General features: G+C 36.0%; 1 protein-coding gene across 6 annotated transcripts in view; it reads left to right on the plus strand.

Moving 5' to 3' along the window:
* PPP1R12A (protein phosphatase 1 regulatory subunit 12A) overlaps positions 1–26,120 on the plus strand; it is a 77,907-nt gene that overhangs the window by 12,102 nt on the left and 39,685 nt on the right. For 5 of the 6 annotated variants that reach the window (XM_009284923.1, XM_009284925.1, XM_009284922.1 and 2 more), the window contains exons 2-8: positions 5,606–5,724; positions 14,803–14,962; positions 16,887–17,031; positions 20,057–20,131; positions 20,571–20,659; positions 20,789–20,946; positions 24,188–24,315. In XM_009284923.1, coding sequence (XP_009283198.1) covers positions 5,606–5,724; positions 14,803–14,962; positions 16,887–17,031; positions 20,057–20,131; positions 20,571–20,659; positions 20,789–20,946; positions 24,188–24,315 — 874 coding nt within the window. Of the gene's footprint in view, positions 1–5,605; positions 5,725–14,802; positions 14,963–16,886; positions 17,100–20,056; positions 20,132–20,570; positions 20,660–20,788; positions 20,947–24,187; positions 24,316–26,120 lie in introns of those variants that run through there. The other variant, XM_009284927.1, reaches the window with a different exon arrangement.

The raw sequence follows: 26,120 nt of genomic DNA on the forward strand, positions 1-26,120 counted from the left end.
TAAGATTTTTAAAGAAAAAGGCTAGGCCTGCCTTTAATTTGTTATTTTGAGAAGTGCACCCTAAAAATTCAAGAATCACATAGAAGCTGTAATTTTATCTCTTGAGATGTTGTAACTGCAGGTAGGTATACCTTTGCTTGCCTGGCCTTTAAGTATTATTTTTGCTGAAAATTTAAACAAACCAAAACCAGACCCAAACTAAAACCACTTTTGAGAAGGGCTAGGGAGCTTGAGGTAGCATTTCTACTTCTGTCTGAGTTAACAACATTGTTAAGAATTTATATGTGAAGTGAAACTCTTCTGCAGTGAGAAAATATTTAAAGAAATATTCCCAGACACTCAAACCAATAGGTCTGAAAAGGATCAGGTGTTACAGTTTTAGTGTACTTCAACTTTAAAAAAATGAAATTGGAAACAGCAGTGTTAAAATTGTGTATTTTTTTTTATTTGTTAAATGTCTCTTGAAGGTCTAATTGTTTGGCCAGATTTATAATGGATGTCTTTTTATTACTAATTTGAACGATTTACAAAGATGTACTTTTAAAAGTGTATAGATACTATGTATTTCAAAAAAATCAGTGAAATAATTCTGAAAGGCATTTTAAGAGAAGGCAATTAAAATACATATTCCAAAGATGTGTAAGTTCTTAATTTGTTTTTACGTCCTGTGGACTGTAGGGCAGATTTTTTTTTTCATTATTTGTTTCTACGAATGACGGCTTGCACAGCTGCATGAACACAGTGACACTTTTTCTGTCTTTGGCTCCCTGTTATCATTCAGTCAAGACACTCATGGAATTAATTTGTACTCCACCATCTATGGATTTAAAAACAACCAGCTGGGTTTAGCTGGAATTGGTAATTAGTTAAAAGCTGCTGGGAGGCCGGTTGTGGTCTTGACTGGTGCCCCCGCTAGCAATTAAGCCATGTTTCCCTGGAAGGCCACACTGAACACATTTATTTTAAATGTACCTACAACACGTTGAACCTCTATTCAGCAAGAGATTTTTTAGGAAGGTCCCTCTCCTCACATTTTAGGAGTTAGAGACCGACTTCTAGTCTTCTGGCTAGTGTGAAGGGACCTCTTGTTTTCACTAATGAGTCTCCAGTGAGTTCAGTAAGCAATTTTTAATGAACTGAATCAATTCAGCGGCCACTTCGCTGCCCTGCCTTGTGCTTGCCACCGTTTTGGTGACCTTCAGGTTCAGCGAGTACTTAATTATATCCCTAATGGCTTCACAAACTTGTTTCCAGATATTGTGAACTGAGGCAAGGTTCGAATGTAAACATAGGCCACTCTTTCTGTTGCTGAGATAAATAATATTAAACTGTTATCTGCAGCATATCTTGTCTGCAGCTAACAAACTTTAGTAGAGCCAAAGTTTGAGTGTCTTCCAGATTCTTAAGTAAATGCTTCCTAAATTCAGAAACAAGACTCAAGTTTGGATATAACTGTCTTCAGAGAGAGGTGTCTTCCTCTCCATTTACTTTGTGTCTCTATATGCATTTTGTTAATAGACTTCACACACACACACACACAAAAGTCAGCTGTAAGGGGTTTTTTGTTTGTTTGGGTTTTAATTCAGAGTGTAGGCCAAGTTGCTAGATAAAATTTTTACCTTCCAGTTCCTTCCACTTCCAGTTTTGGTGTGGACTGTTTGGCTTTTGTACAGTAATCTCAGAGGGTTGTTATTTATTGTCTCAGAGATACTGAGATTCCAACCCTTTATGAAAGGTATTGAAATGTATTTTTCATAAAATGATGGGAGAGAGTCTGGGTTTCATAATAATTATAGAAAATAAATGTTTCATGGTTTTTTCAAGGTTGTTAATTTCAGTCTTTAATAGCTATTGAGGAATATACAGCAGTGATTCCTAAAAGACAAATTTCAAATAGAAGTATTTTTGCTTTCATAAAACAATGGTATCACAAAGCAAACTTGTTCTTCCAGTCTTACCCAGACTGCGTAATGCTTGCCACGGAAACATCAGGGCAGAAGGATCAGGAATGATGTTATTTTATTTTATTGCTCTTATCTTTCCTAGTATTCCTGGGATACTTGCAATTCTCTATATGTAGACCACAAGAGTATCTAAACAAGGTACCTTTAGCTTCAATATCAACACTTGAAAGCTTTAGCTCCAAAAATAAGCATGGTATGGATCAAGCTACTGTTTCCTTCTCATTTATTTGCATTTTGAATGAGCACCTACCAGAATTTTATATAAATTATCATCGGATTTTCTGAATTATTCTTCTGTAGCTGTCTGTTAACATGGCCATTTTGTAACAAGTGACTTAAAAAGACAGAAATTTAAATGCTATACCAAAAGGTTTTGTAAGTAGGTGGAGGTGGGAGTCCTGTATGTTTTTACTTTTCCACTCCATCCAAGTTTGCAAAAAGCACCTTTTTCTGGACATGGTATCAAAGGGCATGGTTCTGGACTTTTTATTACACACCTCCAATTTCTTTTTCACCACATACATGTAACTATCAATTAAATATCAGCTGAGGAAATGAAAGTTATATTATGTTTACTTGCTTTAGAAAGATGAGATTTCAAGATGAAGGTAGCACCTACTTAATAAAGATAAAATACAAGCAATTATTTGCAGGTTTTTTAAAAACATGGATGACTTCTTTAATATGCATACATACTACTTACACACAATAATACGCTTTTGCATGTGATTTAGTAGATGGTACCAGATTTTAGTATATGGTATCAGAATAACTGAAATGTCAAATACACCCATATTTGAAGTCATACTATAAGTTTTAATTAACATTTAGGTTGAAGTACAATTTGTTGGGAAAGTAATTTTTAAAAAAACCATCAAAACCTTCTGATTTTTCGGTTTATTCCGGTACTGGCTTCTGCTCAGCTATGCCTTACAAACTTAGAGCATCGTTCTCTTTGTCTCGTTTACCAAATCCATTTCCTTTCTGTATGTGATGCAGAATGAAGTTACCTACACGTCTGAAACGATTGCTCTCTTTTCCCTTGGTAGCACGAGGTTTTGTAATTAAAGCTACGATCCTGTAGGCACCGGGGTGACTTCATGCACCATCTGAACCCTGTCATTGCTTTGCTGAAACTATTTTTACTGTAAATGAAGATAAACACATGCATAAACTTTTTCAGGACAGGGTCATCTGTTACTGAATGATATGGAAAACAGAACAAATCTGGATTTCATTACCAGGCTTAAAAGGTGTCTTTAAAATAGTCAGAGTTTGAATAATTTGGTTTAGACAGAGTATTGCTCTTTCGCTATTAATTTACTTGAAGAGATCACTGTTAATTTTTTGGTGTGGATAGCAGAGGGGAGGCCTAGTTGGAGTGGCTGAAGGAAGGTTGGGAAAGGACCGTTCTCACTTCCCTGGCGAGGAGCGTGCTGCCTTTCATCTTTCTCCTGTTTCTCCCATCCCTTTAAATCCTGTGAACTCGGGGCAGGTTCACCCATCCTTCCTTTGCTGACCCAGGAAAACCAAAGACCTGTAAGCACATGCGAAGGGGAACTCAGATAACTCTACTTCTCCAGCCCTGATAATCCCCCTAGCTCTGCTGATCTGATTTTGGTCTGCAAGCAGCTTCATTTTTGGAGTCTTACTTTAAAGGATCACAAAGTTGTTCATATATCTAAATAATAACTTTCTGAAGTGCTACTGTAGCCTTTTGTTCATTCCCTGCACTTTCTTATGCATTGCTCCTTTTATCATGTCTAGAAGTTATTGACCCGGTTGACCTAATACAACCACTTCAATGAGATACGTATTTTCCTTACAAAAGTAGCTTAATTTTTCCCTATAGGTATTACGTGGAAACAGGTAAAAATCAATTTTTTAAAAATTCACTTTTTTGGTGTCTATATTAGAAAAAACAAGTTGAAAGAACATCAGTGTTGACTTGGGAATTTTTTATAAAGATATTTTTGTCAGTGGTTGACTTTGGGTTTGAATCAACGTTTTGACTTTGTAAGAAAGTTCGTTTCCCCGCTGCTGTTTTTGCCTGTTTAGCAGATACCCTGCGTAGCAATTATCTGATCTGTAACCTGGAAGGCTGTGTCACTGTTAAAACAGTACAACTGGTATTGCTGAGAAATGTTGTTACTTTGTATTAATTTTTCATTCCTGCAGAAGTTAAACTGGAGAGGGAGATCAGAGTCACAGCAGCACTTTTTTAGGAGGAAGAGAATAAAACCGGCACTGCATACCAGCATCAAAGTTAGTGGCGACAACTGATGATGCATATCCCAGGAGATACGGTTACATTTCTGGGAATTCATTTCCATTTTGTGATCTGTCAGTTCTTACCTCTTCTTGACGTAATTACAGAGGTTTAATAACAAGTGCTATTTAAATCATTAAAAAATAGAAATGTATGACAGTGCTTGATGCTGAGTTATTGAATAAAGATATGGAAAATATGATCCTAGATCTGGAATCTGTTATTGTTAGTTGGCAGTAGTTAAGCAGAAATACTTCAAAGCATTTGTATTAGTGTTGGATTAATTTTGTGATTGGCTCCTGCATAATTTGGCATTTTGCAATAGTGAGGTTAAGAAAGCACTTTTGATTTCATATACCTGTTACCAAATGGATAGCTAGTTCTTCAGGTTTGAGTATTTCCTGATTTTTTTTTTTTTCTCAAATATATGGGAAGTGTAAATTAAGCTCTGCAAGGCAGGAAGTATGTTTGCCATTTTTTGCTTGTGTTGAGTCCTGTCGTGGCTCAAATTGTTAAATTTGTTAGGGAAGTGGAAATGTTATGGTCAGAAGGTGTAAGACTGATCTGTATTGATGTTTTAATTATTGTTCATTGCCTGCTTAGAAACAGACTATATATTAAGCTGTAGATTCTCAATAACTTTATAGCCTTATGGTTTAGTACAATGAAATAACTTAATCCTTTTGTGACTTGTTGTTGGAATTGATCCATTTGACTTGATTTGAAATTCAGAAATAAATTCCACTGAGTCTGGATTATTGACTCCTGAGACAGTAGTACTTTAAGTAAGAAAACGCTTAGTGGGGTTGAAATACAGTGTGAAGTCCTGCTTCCTTTCTCCCCTCACCTCTCTGCCCACCAAAAGCTGACCTTATGAATACTTAGGAGCAGAGGCGATTCTGGTTTTATTAACATTATGAAGCTGCCTCAGAGACCAGGAGTCATCATTCTGGCAACGTATAGAAACATAATGTGCCACTGAACTTGGAAGTTCTACGAAGGGTGGCCTAATATGAGGAGCTCATGGGAATCGGTGGTTCGACCCCGTTAGCCTTGTGTTTGCTTTTGTTCATCATCTAACCATTTTCTTCTTTCAGTTCTTACAAGTATGTATTTAAACGTGCCAGGATTCTTTGTGGCAAACTGAAGAGCAGAGTGCTATTTGTATTAATGTGTATTATGGTGAAAAGACATACGGGTATTCAGGGATCGTAGACAGTCGTGAGGTTTTTTTACTTATAACTACTATAGTTGTTTCTATGAATTATATGCGTGCATGTATATACCCATTGCATATGATATCCTAGTGCTGCTATGTTTTTTTGCATCAGCTTTACTATGTTGCTTACAGGTTGTTTTTTTCAGTTTGCAGGTATTTAATTAGTCAAGGAGCACATGTAGGAGCTGTAAATAGTGAAGGAGACACTCCATTAGATATTGCTGAAGAAGAGGCAATGGAAGAGCTGCTTCAGAATGAAGTAAACAGACAAGGTAATTTTGAATATGGAATTTGAATGTGGTGATTTTGTTTATTGGACACTAAATATATATTTGAAAACTTATGCTAAATTAGGAATTTTAAAGTCACTCAATTTATTTTCTGAAGAGAATTGTCAATACAATGTACAATGCTCAAGCTGTCTTCTAGGCGTTTTTACTCAGCCCAGCCTCTTGTGAAGAAAGAGGTCAGAAGTATTGAACCCAGGTGTTGACTGGATTCCTGCATTCACTTAACTCAATAGAATTTAGGTGGTATTCAGATACTGTGGATGGTATTCAGTGCATCTGGGATATAGACTTCTATATCCCAGCTTTAGTCTATGTCTAAAGAGATTCCTGCCTTAGAGAGGAGAGAGATAGGCACTTTTAGGGTGACTCAGATGTTAGGTTTAGGATGAGGTGAATCCAGCCCTAAGGTAACTGTTTCTTTCCATTGACTACAAGAAAGCCTAGAATAAATAAACCAAGAGTAAACAACCATACTATATTCCATAAATCACCCTTTGTGTCTAGTTCTGACCTTTTGAATGCCTTTCTACAATGCCAAATGTCTGCAACTACTTCTTGGGATAAGGAGTCGTAGATTGCACTTGTTTTAGGCCTGAGAACCAATCATGAACCTTTAAGTTCCTCCCGGTTTTGTGTACTCTTCTGAGAGCACTACATAGGTGAGCATTCATGTGATGGTTAATGGATAGGTATGAAGTTTTGACAGTATCGTTTAAAAATGTATACCCTAAATACATGCACCTTGCTCCTAGAAAATTGCTGGGGCAGTACTGGCAGTGGTGTCTTTGCAAGAGAAGATGGCCTTTGAAAAAGCATATTGATTCGTTTTTCCCTGCTTTTTTTCCCCTCACACTGCTGTTTTCCATGTTCCAATCCTCAGGTGGGTTTTCCAGTGAAAGGTCTTTGGAAGTTTCTAGTTTTTCCGTTCCACAGAGGAAAGAATATTCAGTTGTTGTTGTTGTTGTTGTCTGCTATCCCAGAACTCCCAGTAGAAGAACTGGGGTGATGTGGTCTGAGTTACATTACATATTGAAGGAAGATGACATTCAGAGTGAGATGGAACCTTTGTGGGGGGTGTGCAAGGGAACTGCATCCACATTACTTCTAGACCCCTGCCTACCTCTTAAAAGGCTTCTTCCTCCTTGAAAATGTTATTTTTTTTTGTAGCGTTGAATTTATATCTCTGAGAGAGATTTACATAATTTAACAGTAAACTGTTAATTGCTTCAGGCCTTGCCCTGATGTAATTTGTATGGTTAAACCCGTTTAATGCTCAAAGCAAATGGTAAAAAGAAAGTGGATGAAATGATTGATATGCAGGGAAATAAGATACCAACTGATATACAGCAGTAGACTGTAGATTTGACAAAGGCTTTGATTCAATTATTTTGTAGTGTTAACTGAATTTTGATTAACAGTTCTTATCGTTAACAGACAAAGAACTTGAGGTTAGATAGCTGCGAATATTTTTTTTTGTCTGTGCTACCATTTGTCTATTTTAATTGGTTTGGAAAAAATACAGTTGTTGTCCTCTTTTCTAACAGTACTGTCAATCTTTGCCAGAGAGTTGTTTCTGGAATGTGCCTCAGCCTAAAGTCTTTAAGGTTGTTTTTGAAATGTTTGACTTTACTGATGTGCTATACTAATTGACTGTAGTAGTTCTTTGTAAAATTGACATTATTTGGGAAGACAACTCTTTTCCAAAATCTCTTATTTATATGTTACTGCTTTTTTTAAAAGAAAAAATTATTATTTGTTATATGGGGTTTTTATGTACACTTATTTTTACAATGCAGAGATTCAACATTACACGCTAATTTTTATTCTTTTGCAAGTTTAACTATTTTGAACAGCCCAATTGTAAAATTAGCGTTGGCAACCTAAACTAAATGCCACAGTTCACTGAGAAATTTCAGTGGGTTTACATATTTCATATTTAAAGCTTACAATAAACTATGGTGCTGTCTTTATAAGTCTGAGAAGAATGTAGGTGTTCCCACGCTACAGCTGTTAGCTTCTAAAGGGATAATTCAGGTTGTTCTAAAATGCTACATTTCAGTTATTATGGAAAACCTATTTTCCAAGCATTCCTCTTGCATTTTTATGTCAGTTGGCTTGCTGCCTAGCTAAAGGATTTTCAGAAGATTGGTCTTTCTAAGATGATTTGAAGAAAATGTTGGTTGAACGAGGCACCATGTCAGGTGAGAAAAAACTTGCTAGGGCGGTGCTTCAGAGTGGTTTGACCTCCCTCTGTGGAGAATAGGAACTGGATGCTGTCCTGAAGAGTGACCACACTCTGAACATCCCTGACAGCATTTCTGCCTTCCTGATCTTAACAGGGCACTAAAGCCTGTGGTTATATATGTGTATATATATAAAATTTTATTTTTTGTATATATATGTACACAAATACATATGAATGCATTTATATATATGTATTTTACCTAGCTTGTTTTGCTGTTAGACCACTTGGGAGTTTCAGTTTCACAGAAGCGGGGAAGAAGGCATGCAACATCCCTCCTTCTGAATTTGTGTCTGAAGGTGTAAGAACTAAGGGCTTTTACCTGCAGGGATGAAATCATAGGAAATGTTTAATGATTGTGGGTGAGAATGGAATAGAAAGAGTATGAATCTAGATGTGGACTTGTAGTGTATAACTTACTAAATCATGACACAGTTGTCTCAGCAATAAGGTTTTAATCATGTGCTTTTGATGGCATCTTTAACTTGCATATAAAGTTAATATTATATACAGAATGATTATTTAGCCATTATCATGATCACTTGAAAAGTGCCTAATTGTGTGTATGTTGTGGCTAGAGAAGTAAATAGCTCTAAAATAGGAACTTAATTGTTTATGTTAATGTGGAATTAACACTGATGCATTGTGACAGTTTCATCTTTGACTATACATGTGGCTGAATGCAATTATCCCTCTAGCTTTAGCATTGCTCCTCGTATAAAATAAAGCAGTGCTGCAGTTTTGATAATGCAAGTTAATTGTAGGGTCTGTGGAAAGGTCAGCCCTGTCTCAGTGTTACTGGTAGTGGAAGATCAGCCAATTTGTTTTGAAAATAAACAAACCTGGGTGCCAAAAAAATTTACCTCTGTGTAGGTAAAACATGCAGCGTGAAAATTAAGTAGATGTTTTCTGTAGCATTCTTGCCTTGCAACCTTTTCACGTGTATTTATTCCAACATTCATTATAGTTTCATTTTTGTGTTGCTTAGTTAATGCTGTGAGTATGGCTCCCTACATATTGGCGTCAGCAGTGAGAGTCATTTGGTGGCAAAAGATTGCCTGGAAAGATCAGTCAGGTTCATTGTGATTTCAGATATGTGTCAGTGATGACATTTGATGTTTGTTTCTGGTAGAAATCTGAGGAGAATCGCCGTGTTAGCTCACCCTTTTTACTGCTTTTGCAGACCTTCAGTCTTTATAGGAAAAGTTCAAACAGAGCCTTCCAGTTGTGCAACTATTCAGCCTCCTACAGATCATCAATTGATATTTATGCCCAATTTTCACAGGTATCAAATTATATTTTAAGGACATGTCTAACTACAGGGCAAAAAATAGGAGCCTCTGGAGACACTAAATTCATGGAAGTAAATTACAGAATGGAACACAATTCAGTTCTATGTGATATTACAGGCTTAATACAAGGAAGGATCTGCAGTGTTCGCTCATCCTGTTTTAGCATTCAGACTCCAAAATCTGACCTGTCTGGAGAGGAGATGGTCAGTGAACCAAATTAGTCTTCTTGTTTTACAAGTTCTGTTGTAAGGCATGTTGGACATGAAAGAAGAGACCTTTTGTATTACTAATACCCAATATCTTTCTTTCTTCAGTTACTCTGATCTCTATATGTGACGCTTCTAAATTGTGACCCTTGGTTCAGGCTGTGGGCCACAGATCCCCAGACAAGGCCACCTTGTGTTCTGCTGAGAATACAGCGGGACCCTATTGATACAATGAACTATACAGTAGTTCTGAACTAATGGACTAGCTACCCTATAAGTGAAGCCATAGCACTCTGATAGTAAGAAAAGCATTTTCCTACAAAGGGGAATTTCTTGTTTCATTTTTCTTCAAAGGCAAATTATTGGCTTAATTATTTTTTAAGCTTAAAACCTAGCTTAGTTTTATATTTTGTGAGAAGGTAAATTACATACGCGGTCTAGTAAGGTATAAAGATTTTTTGACACAGTTATGAACACTTCACAAATAGAAAAACTAGGTATTTTATGGAAATTATTCCACAGTAGTGCTGAACAACTATTCTCTTTGCATGCCACGTGTTTTAACTATTTCTTGTGTTACACAAAAAACTTCTCTTAGGACCTGTTTTGTTGTTTCTCCATATGGCTGATATCTTTATCATGGGCCAGCCCCATGTATATAGATGCCACTGCAATCCACAGAATTCTGTATCAATGATATCTTTATCGATTTAAATTCATTTAAAATAGTTATTCCCAGCTTCTTGATGTGATCCCTTATGTTTCTACTCTGCAATGTTTCAACTTTTTGTAGTTGTGGAAGTTGTCTTTCCCCAGTAGTGTGAAGTTTTCATTTGCATTGGTGAAAGCTAGCAGAGTTGAGAGAGACGTTGCTTGGCTATCGCTTTAGTTCCAGCTAGCCCTGACCAGTTTTAAATGTTGCCTCTCCTCAGGTCTTGAGTAGGGTTAAGTGTTATGGTTTGAAGTGATTTTTTAGTTGTTCATCATCAGATGTCCTCTTAAAATTATTTTTAACTGCTTAAGCAGTTACTTTGAATTATAGGAAACATTCTCGGGAGGTGAGTTAGTGGGGAGAAGTGACGTGAGGTGAATCAGGAGTTCATGATCCAGCATGGTAGCTATTCAGTATTAGAGAGATTACTTCTCCTTTTCCGAGGAGAAGCAAATGTTCCTCATTCTTAATTGTAGGTAAATGTAACGAGACTCTCTCGGATGTATTGCTTAACTCAGCATTGTTTATGTGGATAAAATGCAAACTATTACATTTGTATATAAACATTCACTACATGAAGTAAAAAGTGGGTTGATCTTCCATGCAGTATCTAGGAAACATGCCTTTATATGGCTGAGGAGTCCTGAAACAATGATTCAGCATTTAAATTTATGCTGAATTTCATTAAATGCTCACTGAACGGCACACTGTTTTCAAACCTGTTTGGAACTGTTGAATAACACTTGTTGATCAGAAAAAATGAAAGCATTTAGCAATAAATTATTAATGACTTAGGAAGTTGTTAGACTGCCAGAAGTTAAGTGTGGTGGTGGTGTGAGCGAATACTCCAGCTGAAGTTGAGCTGGGAGGCAGCACATTGCCATCTATGGGCCGTATGAAGAAAGTGTTTGAAATGTATGACGAGCATTTTCTTTTTCCCTGATATCTTAATAGAGTCTGGAAAACAAAAGCAAGGAGAAAGGTCCGTACAAGGTATAATAAAGGCTGTTTACATTCCATTTTCTCTAGTTAATAGTGGGAATTGTATTTAGCTTATCTCAGAGAGGGGCTTTTTTTCTATGACACAAAGTTCAATTCCCATTTTCATGCCAGTTATTAATGTGGGGTGTTTTATTTAGATTGCCAAGATTCTCCTACTTTCTTCTGTTGAAATATTGTCAGAAATTTACTGTCTTGTAAAATAATGTATTGATGCAGCCATTAGTCCTTTGCAGCCATTATGTCTTGTTTGGGCTTCAGAAATGCAATCGTCTGTGATAATGATAGAAGTCTATATTCAGTATTAGTTACTTTTTCTGCAAAAGCATTGCTATTTTGACATAATTCTTTGGGTCTTTAGGCATACCTGGAAAGTATGCTTAGACATGAACCGTTAGAAGCTCAAGATCAGGGTTTGGGAAGAACTTTTTCTCTGTTCTTCCTTTATACAAAAGTGCCTCAAAACAACCAGCCACACACATGAACAGTTTTACACTGAGAGGAATTTACGTCGGATTCTTCAGGTGGAGAAGGTTACTCATGCTGATAAGGATTCACAGTTAGACCTCAGGCATGCAAAAAGGGGATGGACATAAATGTGACTAACAGATGATATATAAACTATTTATTTGCATAGTAGTGTTTTGCAGGCAACACTGACATGTAAATGACTGTACTCTAGAGAATTATTTTCCCAGGATCTGCTGATCTGCACTGCTGTGTCATTCTGAAAGGCAAGCAGATGAGAAGGCTCGAGGAGGTTACAATTTGCAGTAGTTCATACATCAATATGTAGGAGCCTTCTGGAGGAATGAGAATACGTGATTATCAATACGTTACTGATTCAAAGTTCCTGGTTTTCATTCTTCATATCTGTCAGAGTTATAAAGATTATTAGATGTGTAAAATTTAATCTCTGTTCAGATTTATTTAGTCATGGGTTGTCTTGAGAGAGACAGTTTTAGAAACTTCCATGTATTTAATTTTTACCACAGCTTCTTTCAAACAAGTACATTTTAGCTTTTTCCACCGCTTAGTGCTTCAGCAGTCTTTTGTGTCTTCCTGCATCTTGCAGATTTAGCCTCCAGATTAATGGGATTTCATCAGTTTCTGATAAAATGTAATTCTATTAATTTTTGTTAAGTTGCCAAGACTGAAATGATTGTTTTAGTTGATTAAGTAGATGAGTCTAGGAATTCAGTCAGCTGCTTAAAATACTTAATGTATAACCTGCCTCAGTTATTTTATGATACTTCGTAAAGTTTTATCTTTTCAGCTGTACTTAGCATAATGTTTTACCAGATTTGCTTAGTGAACAGAATCTTTTCTCCAACTGATGTTTCTTTGTGGGTGGGTTTTGGGTTTTTTTTAAATTACATGCCCCTTTTCTTTTTTTTTTTACGTATTTTTATACATGGAATATCTGTTATGGTGTGAATTGACAGAAGAATAATAAAAAAGAAGTGAGCTCTGTTGTAGCACTGTCATATGCTACTGCAAACCAAACAAATAACTTGTTATGTTTCCAAAAGCATGTAATAATTACATTCCTTCTTTCTGCATTTCAGGAAATTTAGATTTCGGCATGTCATTTTCAAGGCTTTTCTTGCTGTATAATTGGGGAGTTGCAGCATCTGTGAAATACTAATTCATACGTAATGTAATAGATATATCAGCCTGGTATCCACTGCCTTAAGGGTATTTCAGCAGTGCCCAATAAAATCGCTTTCAGTTTGCCAGGTTGTTGCTCTGGCTTTAGTTGCCAGTGGATTGATAAGAGCTTGATGAATCTGTTTTATTATAATCTGTTTTATCATGTTTTACATAATAGAATGATGCATTGCACTACATATGATCATCTCTATGTTATGTATGTCTTTTCATTTTGTGATATTAATAATTTCTTTAATGAAGGCCACTTCATCCCTTAGCTCATTTTCTGCTGCATGTCTAAATGGGCAACAGTCAAGTTGGATTTAATTTGGTTTCCATATTGTGGGGATCCATTCACCCTGTAAAGGATTAATAGCTCACAATTTCTTTGAAGACGTCAGAGCCTGAAATTGCTGTTCATTATAAAGACTTTGAAAATTAATTAAAACTAATTAATTATGTAGAGTAGTTTTGAAAAGAGGTGTTCTAGCTTTGCATAGTCTTGTTTGCAGTCTGCTTTATATTGTTGTGCTTTGATTAGTTAGGAGAGTTATGTGATAGAAACATGTTTGCTGGAGAAAAACAGTTTGAGGACAGAAGAAGCTGCAGCAGGAAATACTGAAAGAAGGCAGAATTAGATTTGAGTCAAGGGGCATCTATCTCAAGTGTTTTAAAAATCATCTTAACCTCTATAGGCTATATAAGGATGACTGTTGAAGTTTGTGGTTTTATCTAGTAAACCAGTACCTCTTCCTAGATTTCACTTGTTTTTATTATGTCCAAGTTAACGCTTTACTCCACAAGAAATTAAAAATTCAGAAGAACAGTATATATTTCCCAAGTCCCTGCATACCAGTGTCTAAGATTAGACAAATCATACACATAAAATAACTTTGCTGAAGGTTGGCCGACTGATTTTCTGTTGGAGGTCAGCCCAGATGCAATTTGTGCTCTTGATGACCACAATTCCTAAATCCCTTTTCCTCACAAAGCTGTCACTGTTCAGTCAGCATAGCTAGAGCAATGCTCATGCATAGTTCTCTTCAAGACCCCTTTTCTGCTATGTTCTTTAGATCACTCCATGTGATAGTAATTAAGAAATGCTTGCAAATACATGCTTTGCTTTGCTCATTCAGGGTCTGGGGTTTTTTTCCAATCTGTTTAACCTGATGTGTATACTTGTAAATGTTACATTGTGTTCCTCCCTTTTCATCAGTGTATGATAATTTTTTGTGAGACGTACTATTAAAAGGTTTCAGTGGTTTTGTTTTTTTCACCTGAGATATGAAGGGAGATTTCCAAAGGCTTGGAAATCTGAGTATGAGGTTTCTGTTTCTCTGTGATAAAATACAAACTGGTTTTAACAAGATATTCTTTAGAAAGTATAAAAAAAGTAGCTCTGTCTTTCTTGTAAGTATTCATCAGTGTTGAGAAGCTAGGCAGTTCCTCTTCCCATAGATATCTCCTTGTAAAAAAATTGTAGCTGTTTTCTACTTTCTACAGATACATCAAACCAGACTTATATTTTGGTGCTTAGAAAGTTAAAATATAATTTTTCTCATTTTTTAACAGGTCAATTCAGTGATTATTGCTGTGATGGTAGACATGCTTAAAATTGAAGAGCCAGTTTTAGTAGCTTTCTTTTTTTTTTTTTCCCTTCTTTTGGAAAAAGCTGCATTATGCATTCAGAGTGTCATGCAGTAACGGATGTTTCCAGGAAAAAACTGCATTATGCATGCAGAGTGTCATGCAGTAACGGATGTTTCCATAACCTCTTGGGGTTCATCTTCAAAAAGATATTCATATCTAACCATGAACTTTATTCATATTGTTTAGCTGTTATTTTATTGTATCACATAAACATGGTGTAAGATTTGTTACATAATCAAATTGAAGTATTTGAACTAAAATATTTTGTGTCCTCTCTTCCACTCTCCCCCTCCCTATCTGAATTAGGCGTTGATATAGAGGCAGCTCGAAAAGAAGAAGAACGAATAATGCTAAGAGATGCAAGACAGTGGCTCAACAGCGGCCATATAAATGATGTCAGGCATGCAAAATCTGGTGGTACAGCACTTCATGTAGCTGCTGCTAAAGGCTATACAGAAGTCTTAAAGTAAGTGTGGTTTAAATGGAAATTTTTCGTATTTGATTGTCTTGTTGATGTAATGCTGCTTGGAATTGATAGGATTGGACAATTCTGACTTTTAGGGATTGTATCTTGGAAAATAACAATCTCTAGAACTATCTTTTCCTCAAAGTTCGATTTTATGTTTTCAAGCACTCATATATCATGATGCTGTTAGCTTTCTGTGTTGTCATTCAAAATGTGAACACAGTGTACATATTGAGCCTGAATACTTATTTAAAAGAAGAAAGTTGACAAAAAACTTGCCCTGTTTCTAAAGCCAACTGTGTAAACAAGCTTAATACCTTTTTATAATGTCAATTAGCATGCTGGTTGATGCATGTTTTCAAGACACCATATTTATATGCATACATAAAGCGGAGTTTGTAATCCAGACTAAAGGTTTTTAGACCTAAAGAACAGAGAATTTAATTTTGCTTTTTTGTTATTGTTGTTGAAAATCATGACTCTTGAAATCTTTCCTGGAAAGCTTCAGGCATTTGGTGTCCCTTAATTCACAGGAAGCTCTTCAGTAGTACAATACAATTCGAGTATATACTGTAACAGATGTTTAATTTGTTTTTCACCAAAGTTCTGCTTTTATTGAAGTAAAGCATACTTAATAATACATTGCTTTACTGTGATTGTAAATGTATTTGACTGCTTTGGCAGTACTAGGAACATTTCTATATTGTAACATGTATGAAGATGAGCACACACCCTGACTCTGTAAGTAGTGCTACCTTTAAGGTCTGCAGAGCCTTGTAATGCTTTGTCAACACAGAAGTTGAACGACAGAGCTTTTTTAATCATTACATAGAATTTACTGAATGGGAGTTTGCTTCAGAAAACCCTGATGCTTCAACATGATGAAGAGAAATTACTCTGTTGGGAAAGAATAATTTTTATTTTAGAATAGTGTGTGTCTGTAAGGGAATTATATCTATAACTGGGGGGTTTTTTTAGCTCTCCCAGTTAGTGTCTTTTTTGTAGTCCAGACCATGTACTTTTCCTAGGAGGGGAAAAATATATGTGCAGGCAATTTTCGAGATGGCTTCAAATCATCAAAAATGTGTGCTCTGTGTAGGATGCAAGACTGCAAGACTTCGCAGCTGAGCATGTGTGAAAGTTGACTCATTGCAGGATATTACTATAAGCATATTGGCTCTTGCGAAATGGAGATAATTGTTTGAGAGTATTTCACGGTTATGTGATTTTTAATAATTACAGACAGTGTTTCAGAGAGCTGATAGCCCTTTACACAAAACTGTTTGTCAGGTTAAGTGTCCATTGTCACTTTGACACTCACGTCAGAACCATGCTGAATTTGAGTGTTGAACGCAGGCTGAAAAGCAGGTCCTCTGAGGAGCTTTGCTCCCTCTCAGAGAGCAATTGAAGCACGTAAATACTAGATTGTTAGAACATCAAATATTAATGACGGGAGGAGATGCAAGTTTCAAGCAACCAATATTAGACTTAACAGCTTGAAGCAACTAATATTAGAACAGGAGGCGGTTTCTAATAATTTACTAGGTAAGAACACAGTATCTAACAATTTTTGACATTTTATAGCTTTCCTTTCGTAAAAGGGCTTTTCTCTATTACTGCACATGTAGAGAAAAATATCTAACTGTATAGAAACAATGGACTTTGAATGAAGAGGAATTGAATAAAGAAGAAAATGGAAAAGGCTCTTTTTCTTGGATTTTCCTTAAAAATACATACACCTACTGAACAATGAAAAGGCAAATGTTTCTGTGAGGAAATAAAATTAATCAATTGTCAATAGCCCAACTAAAATATGTATGATGAAAAAGGAGAAGGATATTATTGTAGAATAATTTCATGATTTTACGACAGTTTATTTATCCCTGTCAGCAGTGTCAAGATCTAATTCTTTAAATTTCTTTAGGCTTTTAATACAGGCTCGCTACGATGTAAATATTAAAGATTATGATGGCTGGACACCACTTCATGCTGCTGCTCACTGGGGTAAAGAAGAAGCATGTCGCATTTTAGTGGAAAACCTATGTGATATGGAGGCTGTCAACAAAGTGGTAGGATTTTTATGTAATCCTTGTCAAGATACAAAGTTCTGGTCTCTAAAGTGACTTTAGAAGCCAGGGTAAGAAAAGTGATGATAAACTGCTGTTTACTGTACGTGGAGCTTTATATAATGCATGTTTTGTCAAAACAGCATGTTTGTGTTTCAAACTAAATTCTCTTGATTGTCTAAATTAATTTCTAGACCGACTTTATGCTTAGTTTTATATTAAATGATACATGTAATCTTTGACAGGGAAATTCAAAATAGAATGGGTTTATTGACATTTCAGAGGTACAAAATTAGTGACTTGATGGATTGCATACAGGCTTTCATTTGATCACTGAAGACGATGATGCCTTTGGGTAGTGTTTTAACTCTTAAACTGTGTTGGCATACTAAAGAGTTATCACTATATGCTGGTTTTGGTGCGCTGGAAGAAACTTGTAGGCATCTCTGGACTCCCGAGACATAACTTGAATGCTTCCTAAGCAGTATTTTCTCGACTTCTACGCAAAGGCCTGCGTAGCTTGCTGGCTTTGCAAGATCTTGCTCCCAACAGATATAAATATATTCATGATTCACATAGGCATCACAAGGATCCAAAACTTTTCATTCAACTGTGTAAGTGCTGAAGCTCTCTTTCTTCTCTTTGCACCGTGTTTTACAGATAGATTCTGATCTGCTTCCAATTTCTGTCAATACCGTATATGTAAATTACTTGCCCAACTTTTAAGATTGATTCTTCACTGAATTTTTTCATAAGCTTTTAAAAATAAATTAGGGAAATATGCAGATGCAGGTCATGAATTAGCAAGTATTTACTCTATATAAGGGCAAAACTGCCGCTTAACATGTTTAGTCTTTGCTGACTTTTTCTTCTTTAATTAGGAAAAATGCAGATGCAGGTCATGAATTAGCAAGTATTTACTCTATATAAGGGCAAAACTGCCGCTTAACATGTTTAGTCTTTGCTGACTTTTTCTTCTTTAGAAATCAAGGTTGCTTATAATAAAACCAATGAAACCTGGCATTAAATTTCAAATAGCTTCAACTCTGTCTCTGTATAATGCTTATAGAACTTTTAAATATCAGCAGTATAACTGTATTTTGTATCAGGCAATCAAAAGCTGGTGCAATTAATTGAAGCCAGTTTATCAAGTTATCTGTTAGACTTTTTATTGGGGTTGTGAGAACGTGGAGGGTGGCGTTCCAGAGAGCACTCTCATGAAAGTATGTTCCACTCAACTGGGGCAAGAATAAGAATACGGGAGGTAGAGAGAGATATAAGCTGTTTCATTTGGTTTATGGGCTTGTCTGTGCAAGCTGGGAAAGTTTTGCCTGTTGTGTTCTTAAGTAAGCCAGTAAGCATTTTTGCTTTTGGAGATATGAAGATTGAAAACTCCTCTGGATTTGGTTTCAGTTGTAGGTGCTTAGCATCTCAGAGAACTCAGCCATTATTTTTTAGGCACTTGACTTCAGGTATTAATTTTTATGGATTGGGTTTAGAGATAACCTTCCAACTACAACGGGTTTTTTGCAAAGTAATTTTTTGTGGTCAAGGTAGGTCTAACTCATACGTTCTGGAAATAAACTGACTTAATAGCTACCTAAAAATAGAAGGCTGGATTAAAAACTGTAATCATAATGCAAATATAAACTTGAGATAATTTCGTTGTTTAGTTTCTGGGTTAGTGCTGTGTTATACTAAATGGAATAGTTCACATGTCAGAGGACCTCATGCTGTTTTGGGTAGTGCTTGTTGAAAGGTGCATGTGCTTCTGCTGTATGGTCAGAAGTTTTATGGATGTGAAAATTAGTGGTTTGAAGGTCCATCCTTTCTAACCAGTTAAGATAGCCTTCACAGTGTAATTAGGAATATGTTTGCCCTTAGTTAATGTTTTGAGAAACTGAAATAAGCAGAGACAAATATGAACACCTTTAATTATCTTTATAAGCTGCTGTGACCACTTTTAAATGACAGCTCTGTCTTTATTGCTGGTTATTGTACAGAAGCACTTACTTGACTGATCTTGTCATGATTCTCCCAACATTTCAGTATATCCACCCAGCATTTTGATGCAGCTGCATTTATACCAATGGATCTAGGACTTTGCCTAGATTCCAGCCTTCTTGTATTTGAATGCAAACTTCCAAATACAAAACATTGTCTTGCAGTATCAAAGTAAGTCAGGCTTTCTTTGTGAAACTGTGTGAGCTTCAGCCCTTCTTGTCTTCAGGTAGAGATGAAGAGGGGGAATTTTTGAGATCTTTACCAATTCAGACCTTAAAGATAGAATCTTATGTCCTGTGGGCATATGGTCTAGTCGAGAATTGCAGTGACTATGTAGATGTAAGATACAGCAAGCTGAAGAAATTCCAGCTGACAGCATTACTCTGTGTTAATGATTCACATTATGATCTGTTTATTCAAGTACATGTCCCATGGAAATCATACACTAAGGGAGGATAAGAACAAATGGTTGTAGCAGATCTCTTCTAAAATGGAACGTAAGATGTGAAATACAGTTTTACTGTAAAAATGTGAAAGTGACTATTTAAATTTAGTACAGCTTGCTTAAATAATTTAAACTTTAAAAAAACAAGCTGTATATGGTAGCCTAAGATGGACAGGATACTGAACTGCTCAGTATCCATCCATACGACTGCCATTGGAATAGCTGTTTGGGACTAGTATTGTGAGAATCGTATTCTTTCAATCTATTTTATTTTCCTTGATAGCTTTTTCCTTCAAAGGACAGCAAAATTTTATTGAGGTCGTGTTTTTCTCTCTTAAAAAACATGTTTACTCATCAGGTATAGATGTTTCTGTTTCAATTACCCAAAAAAAGTAATATTGCAAGATTGTTTTCAACTACTGACAGACTAACAGTTTGTAATGGAGCTTGGCTTATACTTTCTTATTTCTCTCTTTGAATGTGCTCCTTACCTGCATCATCATGTGATAAGGCATCGTAGTCCGTTATACTTGAATTCTGCTGTACAATTATGGTGTTTTACTTCTTCCCCTTCTCCAGGGGCAGACAGCGTTTGATGTGGCAGATGAAGATATTCTAGGATATTTAGAAGAATTACAAAAGAAGCAGAATCTGGTAGGCCTTTTGTATATAAACATATATATATATGTTATACTTTATTATACATATGATTATGGTACACAGCTCAGAGGAGCATATAGATTAAAAACAAAGGTTTGATTTGGGGCTTCAATTCAGGTAATGCCACAGTCATCTCAAAAGTTATTTCATGCCCTTACTTGATCAATTACGGTGACCAAAAAGCCTTGGAAGAAAGAAGGTGCTCTTCTACTTGCCTTCTCCAGCAGGTTTTTTGTGATCTGAAGCATCAACAATGAACAATTTACTTGGAATAACAGTTTCTGAGATTTTAGAATTTTGAGCTTTGACACTTCGAAAGCTTATGCACATTCTAGTGTTTGTAGTAGTTACAAATGGAGGGAAATCTTCTCTAGTTTTGTCACGCTGATAACCATTCTGTCAATTTAACTGCATCATTCTGTATGTTTTGAAGCTTCATAGTGAAAAACGGGAAAAGAAATCTCCCCTAATTGAATCCACAGCCAACATGGATAATAATCAGACACAGAAAACATTCAAAAAGTAAGTAAACTAGGAAAAATAACAAGCTCTTAATAAAAAAGATAACTTTAAAAGCTGTTGCAAAGTCCTACTTGACAGACTTCAGTAAATTTTTTGGAACTTAGTAAGTATTTTTCTTTTCAAACTCAGTAAAGAGACATTGATTATGGAGCAAGAAAAGAATGCATCTAGTATAGAGTCTCTGGAGCAAGAAAAAGCAGATGAGGAAGAAGAGGGAAAGAAGGATGAATCCAGTTGTTCTAGTGAAGAGGAAGAGGACGATGACTCAGAATCTGAAGCAGAGACAGGTACATTATTTGGAGTATTGTCTGTCTTTTAAGTTTTTGCTTTATGAATTTACTTATTTAATATCATTATTTAATATACAGAGTTAAGTATCTTAAGTTTCACTTATTCTTCTGCATTCCACTAAGCTTCCAGTCATTTTAAAGCAAATTTATATATGTCTAAAGTCAAGGCATAACAGAGATATCAAAAAGATGTTTTTACTGGTGGCTATTTAGATTAAAGCTATTAAACTACTTATTTGATTGGCTATTTAACAATTGATACTTTTAATCAAATAGTTGGAATAATCTAAGCCTTAAGTAGCATGTCAGAAAACACTGAAGAAGTTAGAAGATCAAATCAGAAATGAAGCGTTTGCTTGTGGAACTGGTATAGAGATTGGAACAGCAGAAGTGCAAACATTCTCATTTGTTCTTCCCATCCTGAAGTAAATACCAATTAGTCTGGCAATCTTAACTCAGGTACTCATAAAGTAACGGTGCATATATTTACTGTTCAGTGTGTATTGAAATAAACTTTTAAAGGTGCTATTTTAATGTTAACAGTTACTTCATATACAATTTCATTTCAAGAGGAATGTTCTTTGAAAAGTTTGGAATTGTATGCAAAGAAACACATTATTCTGTACTTCTCTCTCCAATGGAATTTAGCTTTTTTTTTCCTTGAACAGTTATCAAAGTCTTAAAGCAAGCAGTGATGTAAGAACAGCATAGCATCTTTTTCTTTCAAATCAGAAAACAAATGTCAGACAATCAGTGTTTAACGATGTATGTTCAATCCTAATAAAGAATTTTAGAATTACAGTGCAGCAATACAGTACATAGACGTAGATGTCATTAGAAATATCTTGTTACTATTACTTACACTTTTAAAATAAGTAACCCTTTTTGGTGAGCTGTCAGTTCTCATTTTAAAACATTCTTTCCAATTTCTTCACCTGAAAAGGTAAGGCTAAGGAGGGATTTTAGAGCTAACCAATGTATCATAAATTTTTAACATAGGCAGAAGTAAAAATAAGTTGTGAAACCAAACTCTCTATTATGTTTTAATTATTTTTGTATTTTGAAATAAACCAGCATTTCAGTGTTCAGCTGGAAAAAATGTCTGTCAAACTTTGTAATCAGTCTTTCAACTTAGTATACTTGCATCCCTTACAATCCCTTGCATCCTTACAGCTCAATACAGAGATTGAGCTTTGGTAAACTCAAAACACTTGTAACATGTAACATGTAACTTGTAACACTATATAACATGTAGTAATTTCTCAGTCACTGGACTAACTGTAATGTCTCCTGAACTTTGTGACTCTGGTAACTGTGTTCTCTTCGTTACCAGTAGATAGTTTGTGCCAGGAAAATTTGACTGTGACACAAGAATTAATTTATGTAAACTTTGGGGTTTTTAATATCAACAAGGTTTTATCATACTTTATTTGGCAAGCTAAACTTTAAGCTTTTCCCTGTAGAGCTGCATCTCTAAATTCCAAGCTCGTACTTTCTCTTTTTTCCCATTATTCAGCTTAAGGTAGTTTTCTAGCGAAAAATCTTAAGATTATAAGAAGCATTCTGGTTGTAAAATATTTTAACAGTGTTCAGTATTCTGAAGTACTGGAAACTGTGATTTCTAATCTATTGGGATGTTGGAAATGTTTTCCTAAAACTTACATTCTGTTTCATTGATTATGTGAGAACACAGTTTAAAAATAAATGCATTTCTGTCTGTAAGACCAAGAAGGGAAGTACGAATATGAAGGTATAATCTCCTGGAGGACAGGGAAACAAGCTGAAAAATAAAATTTTCAGCAGTTCAGGTTCTCTGTATATTTTAAAGCTGTATTACTCATTTGCAAATTTACAGCAGAGCTGCCTGTGCATCATCTCAAAACGTACTGTCAGTCTGCATTGCCCTCTTGAACTTTTTATCACCATGACCTAGAAGTTTACCACCATTTATTTTCACTTGTGTTTAAAATGAACTTTCCATTAAGTGCACAGTTAGTCATGTAAGCTGATTTTTTTGTATTTGTATTTGTTTACTGCATAATTAATTATTCAAAACATCTGTTCAACTATGTCCCTAACTAAAACAAGTGTGTAACAGCAATACCATTAATTATATGATTTCCAATCATAGATTGATACTTTGCTGAATTTGACTGTTAGATATGAGAACGCTGTATGAAAACATTGCATACTTTCTCAATTAACTGCTCCTGTGCTGTATGGGTAGTGTAGACATAAAGGTATGTTTATAGTAGGGCCAAAACCAATGGGGGTTGAACCCCATGTTGCTCCATACTGCACAGATAGGATGTAGCATCCTACTCCAAAGAATATGTAATTTGAATAGGTGAAACAGAAGTGAGGTGTAACATTATGAAGCTCAAGCAAGTGCAGTGGCAACAGCTGTTGTATCACAACCGTGACATTTTCTGTATGCTTGTGTAAGAGGGGTTAAGGTACACAGGCGAAGGACAGAGGAACAAATATGGGCAGGAAGGACAAAGCAGAAGAGGATGGAGTAGGTGGACAGTGAAACTTAGGTAGGAAAAACAAGGGACAAAGAACGAATGAAGCAAAATGAAAGTCAGAGCTCTGGAAGGCAAGTCCCTGCCTCAGCTCATTTTACTGAGTGGAATCCCTGGCTGGATTCTCTGTGCAGTTAATTATTTCTTTGTACTCAACATACACAGTTATCCAAGAATAAATGTTTTACTTTGATTTAGCATGTTCTGTAGTTCAAATTAACTATTACATGCCAACATACCTCCTGCTGTTAAATTTTTACGGCCATTAGCCATCTACTAAAATACAGTCTGTCTGGGGAGGCTGTGGAATCTCTGTCTCTAGAGGTTTTCAAGATCTGACTCATCAAAGCCCTGAGCAACCTGGTCTGTATGCAATACTGACCCTGCTTTTAGCTGGAGGTTGAATTAGGTGACCTACTGAGGTCACTTTCGGCCTGAATGATTCTGTGGTTCTGTCTCTGCATCTCTGAGTGTTTAACACTTGCTGAGTAACAAAAAAAATGTTATATGCATGAGTGTTATGGAAAAAAGATGGACCTAAGATACACATTGGGAGTGAGGGGGCAAACACTGAGGCATTTTATTATAAATAATAAAATGCTGTTGGGAAAGTTGACTGTCAAATCTGTTCAAACGAAATTCAACTCTGTGTTGTAGAAGTGAAGAAATTGTGAATGAAAAATGAAAATGAAAATGTTGTAAATATTTTGCAGATAAGACCAAAACCTTGGCAGCTGTAACTAATAATGCAAATACCACAAGTACACAATCAGCATCGGTAGCTATGACAGCGCCTTCAGTAGCCGGTGGCCAAGGGGCACCTACATCACCTGTTAAGAAGGTAAAATAAAATACCTTTCTCATGATTTTAGATTTCTGTTCTTCTGTGTAAGCATATGTTTTTTGATTCTTGTATAAGAAGTGGATTGGGTTATCCAGTGAATTGATGAAAATATGCACAGATTCCTAAAATATTTTGTGTTTTTCTGCAGAAACTGTTTCTTTTTTTTTAAATTTTGAATGGTTTTGATTCTAAACAGGGATCTAAAATACAAAACTGTGACATAGCTGAACATAAGACCCTTTTAAAAAAGCAAAAATCTGTTGCACAGTGACTGGAGTTCTTGTTTTTCTGAAACTAAACTTCATCTTTTGAAAGTCTTTTCTATGCCAAACTCCTCCAAAATTTTTAGAAACTACAGTTCTAGTGTCTCTCTCTGTGCCTATATTTGTGATGCACTAAAGACAAGGGAGGCAGGCGTGACTAAGGTACTTTCAGGAGTCCTTAGAAGCATTCAGCTAGTGCTTAGGCACAGAAGTTGAAAGTGATACCTGAAACAAGAAGTAGAAAGTGCTGTAGGTCCCAACCCTGATTTCAGTATGGTTAGGACCTCATGGATAAGCTAGAGAATTGGGACACGTGATTTATTCAATGCACAGCTCAAAAACACACCTAGCAAAGCCATATTGCATGCAGGAAGCTTTTTACAGCTGTGGAAAATTAATTGGAATAAATTTTAGTTTTGCTTGTCAAAGGGAAGATATGTATGCCTGAGGCAAAAAATTATAGTAGATAATAATGCGTAGTCAGAAGGTGGTATGCAAGTCAAACTTTCAGAATATCTAAGCAAACTGGATAGTAAGCCAGTAAGGCTTCCTTTGTCAATCATTACAACTTTTCTATAAACGTCATAATCAAAGCGTAACCCTCTACTGATGCTTCGGAAAAGTGTGTTCAGGAGAAATGGTAGCCATGATATACTGAAGCCACAGTAGAGAGAGGAGACGTACTGCTGGGCGAATAGTATGTATTGTATTTAGCTCACGGGAGCTTATTGGAGTTACACTTTCATATTCACAATAGAACCTAATGATGAGTCATCTTACAAAGCATACTTTAATATAACAGATGCAGGGAATGTGTTACCCAACTGCATCATATTATGTGATACTGTACAACAGGGTTGGGCCAACCTTCCTGATCCCAAGAGCTACTTTACAAAAATCATTGTGACTGATGTCCACAAGATCTATCTCAAAAAAACATGAGAGCAAAAGGGGAATTGTGGGCATGGCTCACTGGCAGGAATGACTACTGTTTCCCCTCGCTGAGCTTTGTGGCTGGGCTGTCTAGCTGTCTGCTAGATTCCAGGGTGATCTTGCAACGTTAATCTAAACGGTTCCTGCTGGCTCAGTAAGGAATTACGATTCTCTGTCATGGGAGCTGCATTTGCATTGCTCAGGAGCTGCACAGAACTCAAGAGCCACAAGTTCTCCACATAAATCATAGCAAATGCGTGAGGGAGGGAAGACAGTGTGAGTAATTGCTGGTTTGCTGGCTGTGCCTAACTGGAATGAATACAAATATATAGTGTGAATTTTACTGCAAGAAAATAGGCCTACTTTATATGGTTTATTTTTTTTAAATTACTTCAGCAATGCAAGCATTTGTGACAGTTGGGCATTTTAACTGATGTGCTCTCCACCCAGTTTTCTTACTGCACTTAATTACCTTTGCACGCTGGAGATTCTAAGATACTCATTTTTCTTGTAATTGTCTGAACTTCATCTTGAAGTCAAAAGTTTCCTAGCTTGTCCCTTCCAGTCAATTTATTTATATTATGCAAAAGCCTTCTAAGCTATATG

Source organism: Aptenodytes forsteri, unplaced genomic scaffold, assembly GCF_000699145.1.
Source record: "Aptenodytes forsteri isolate BGI_AS27 unplaced genomic scaffold, ASM69914v1 Scaffold71, whole genome shotgun sequence".
Lineage (NCBI taxonomy): Eukaryota > Metazoa > Chordata > Aves > Sphenisciformes > Spheniscidae > Aptenodytes > Aptenodytes forsteri.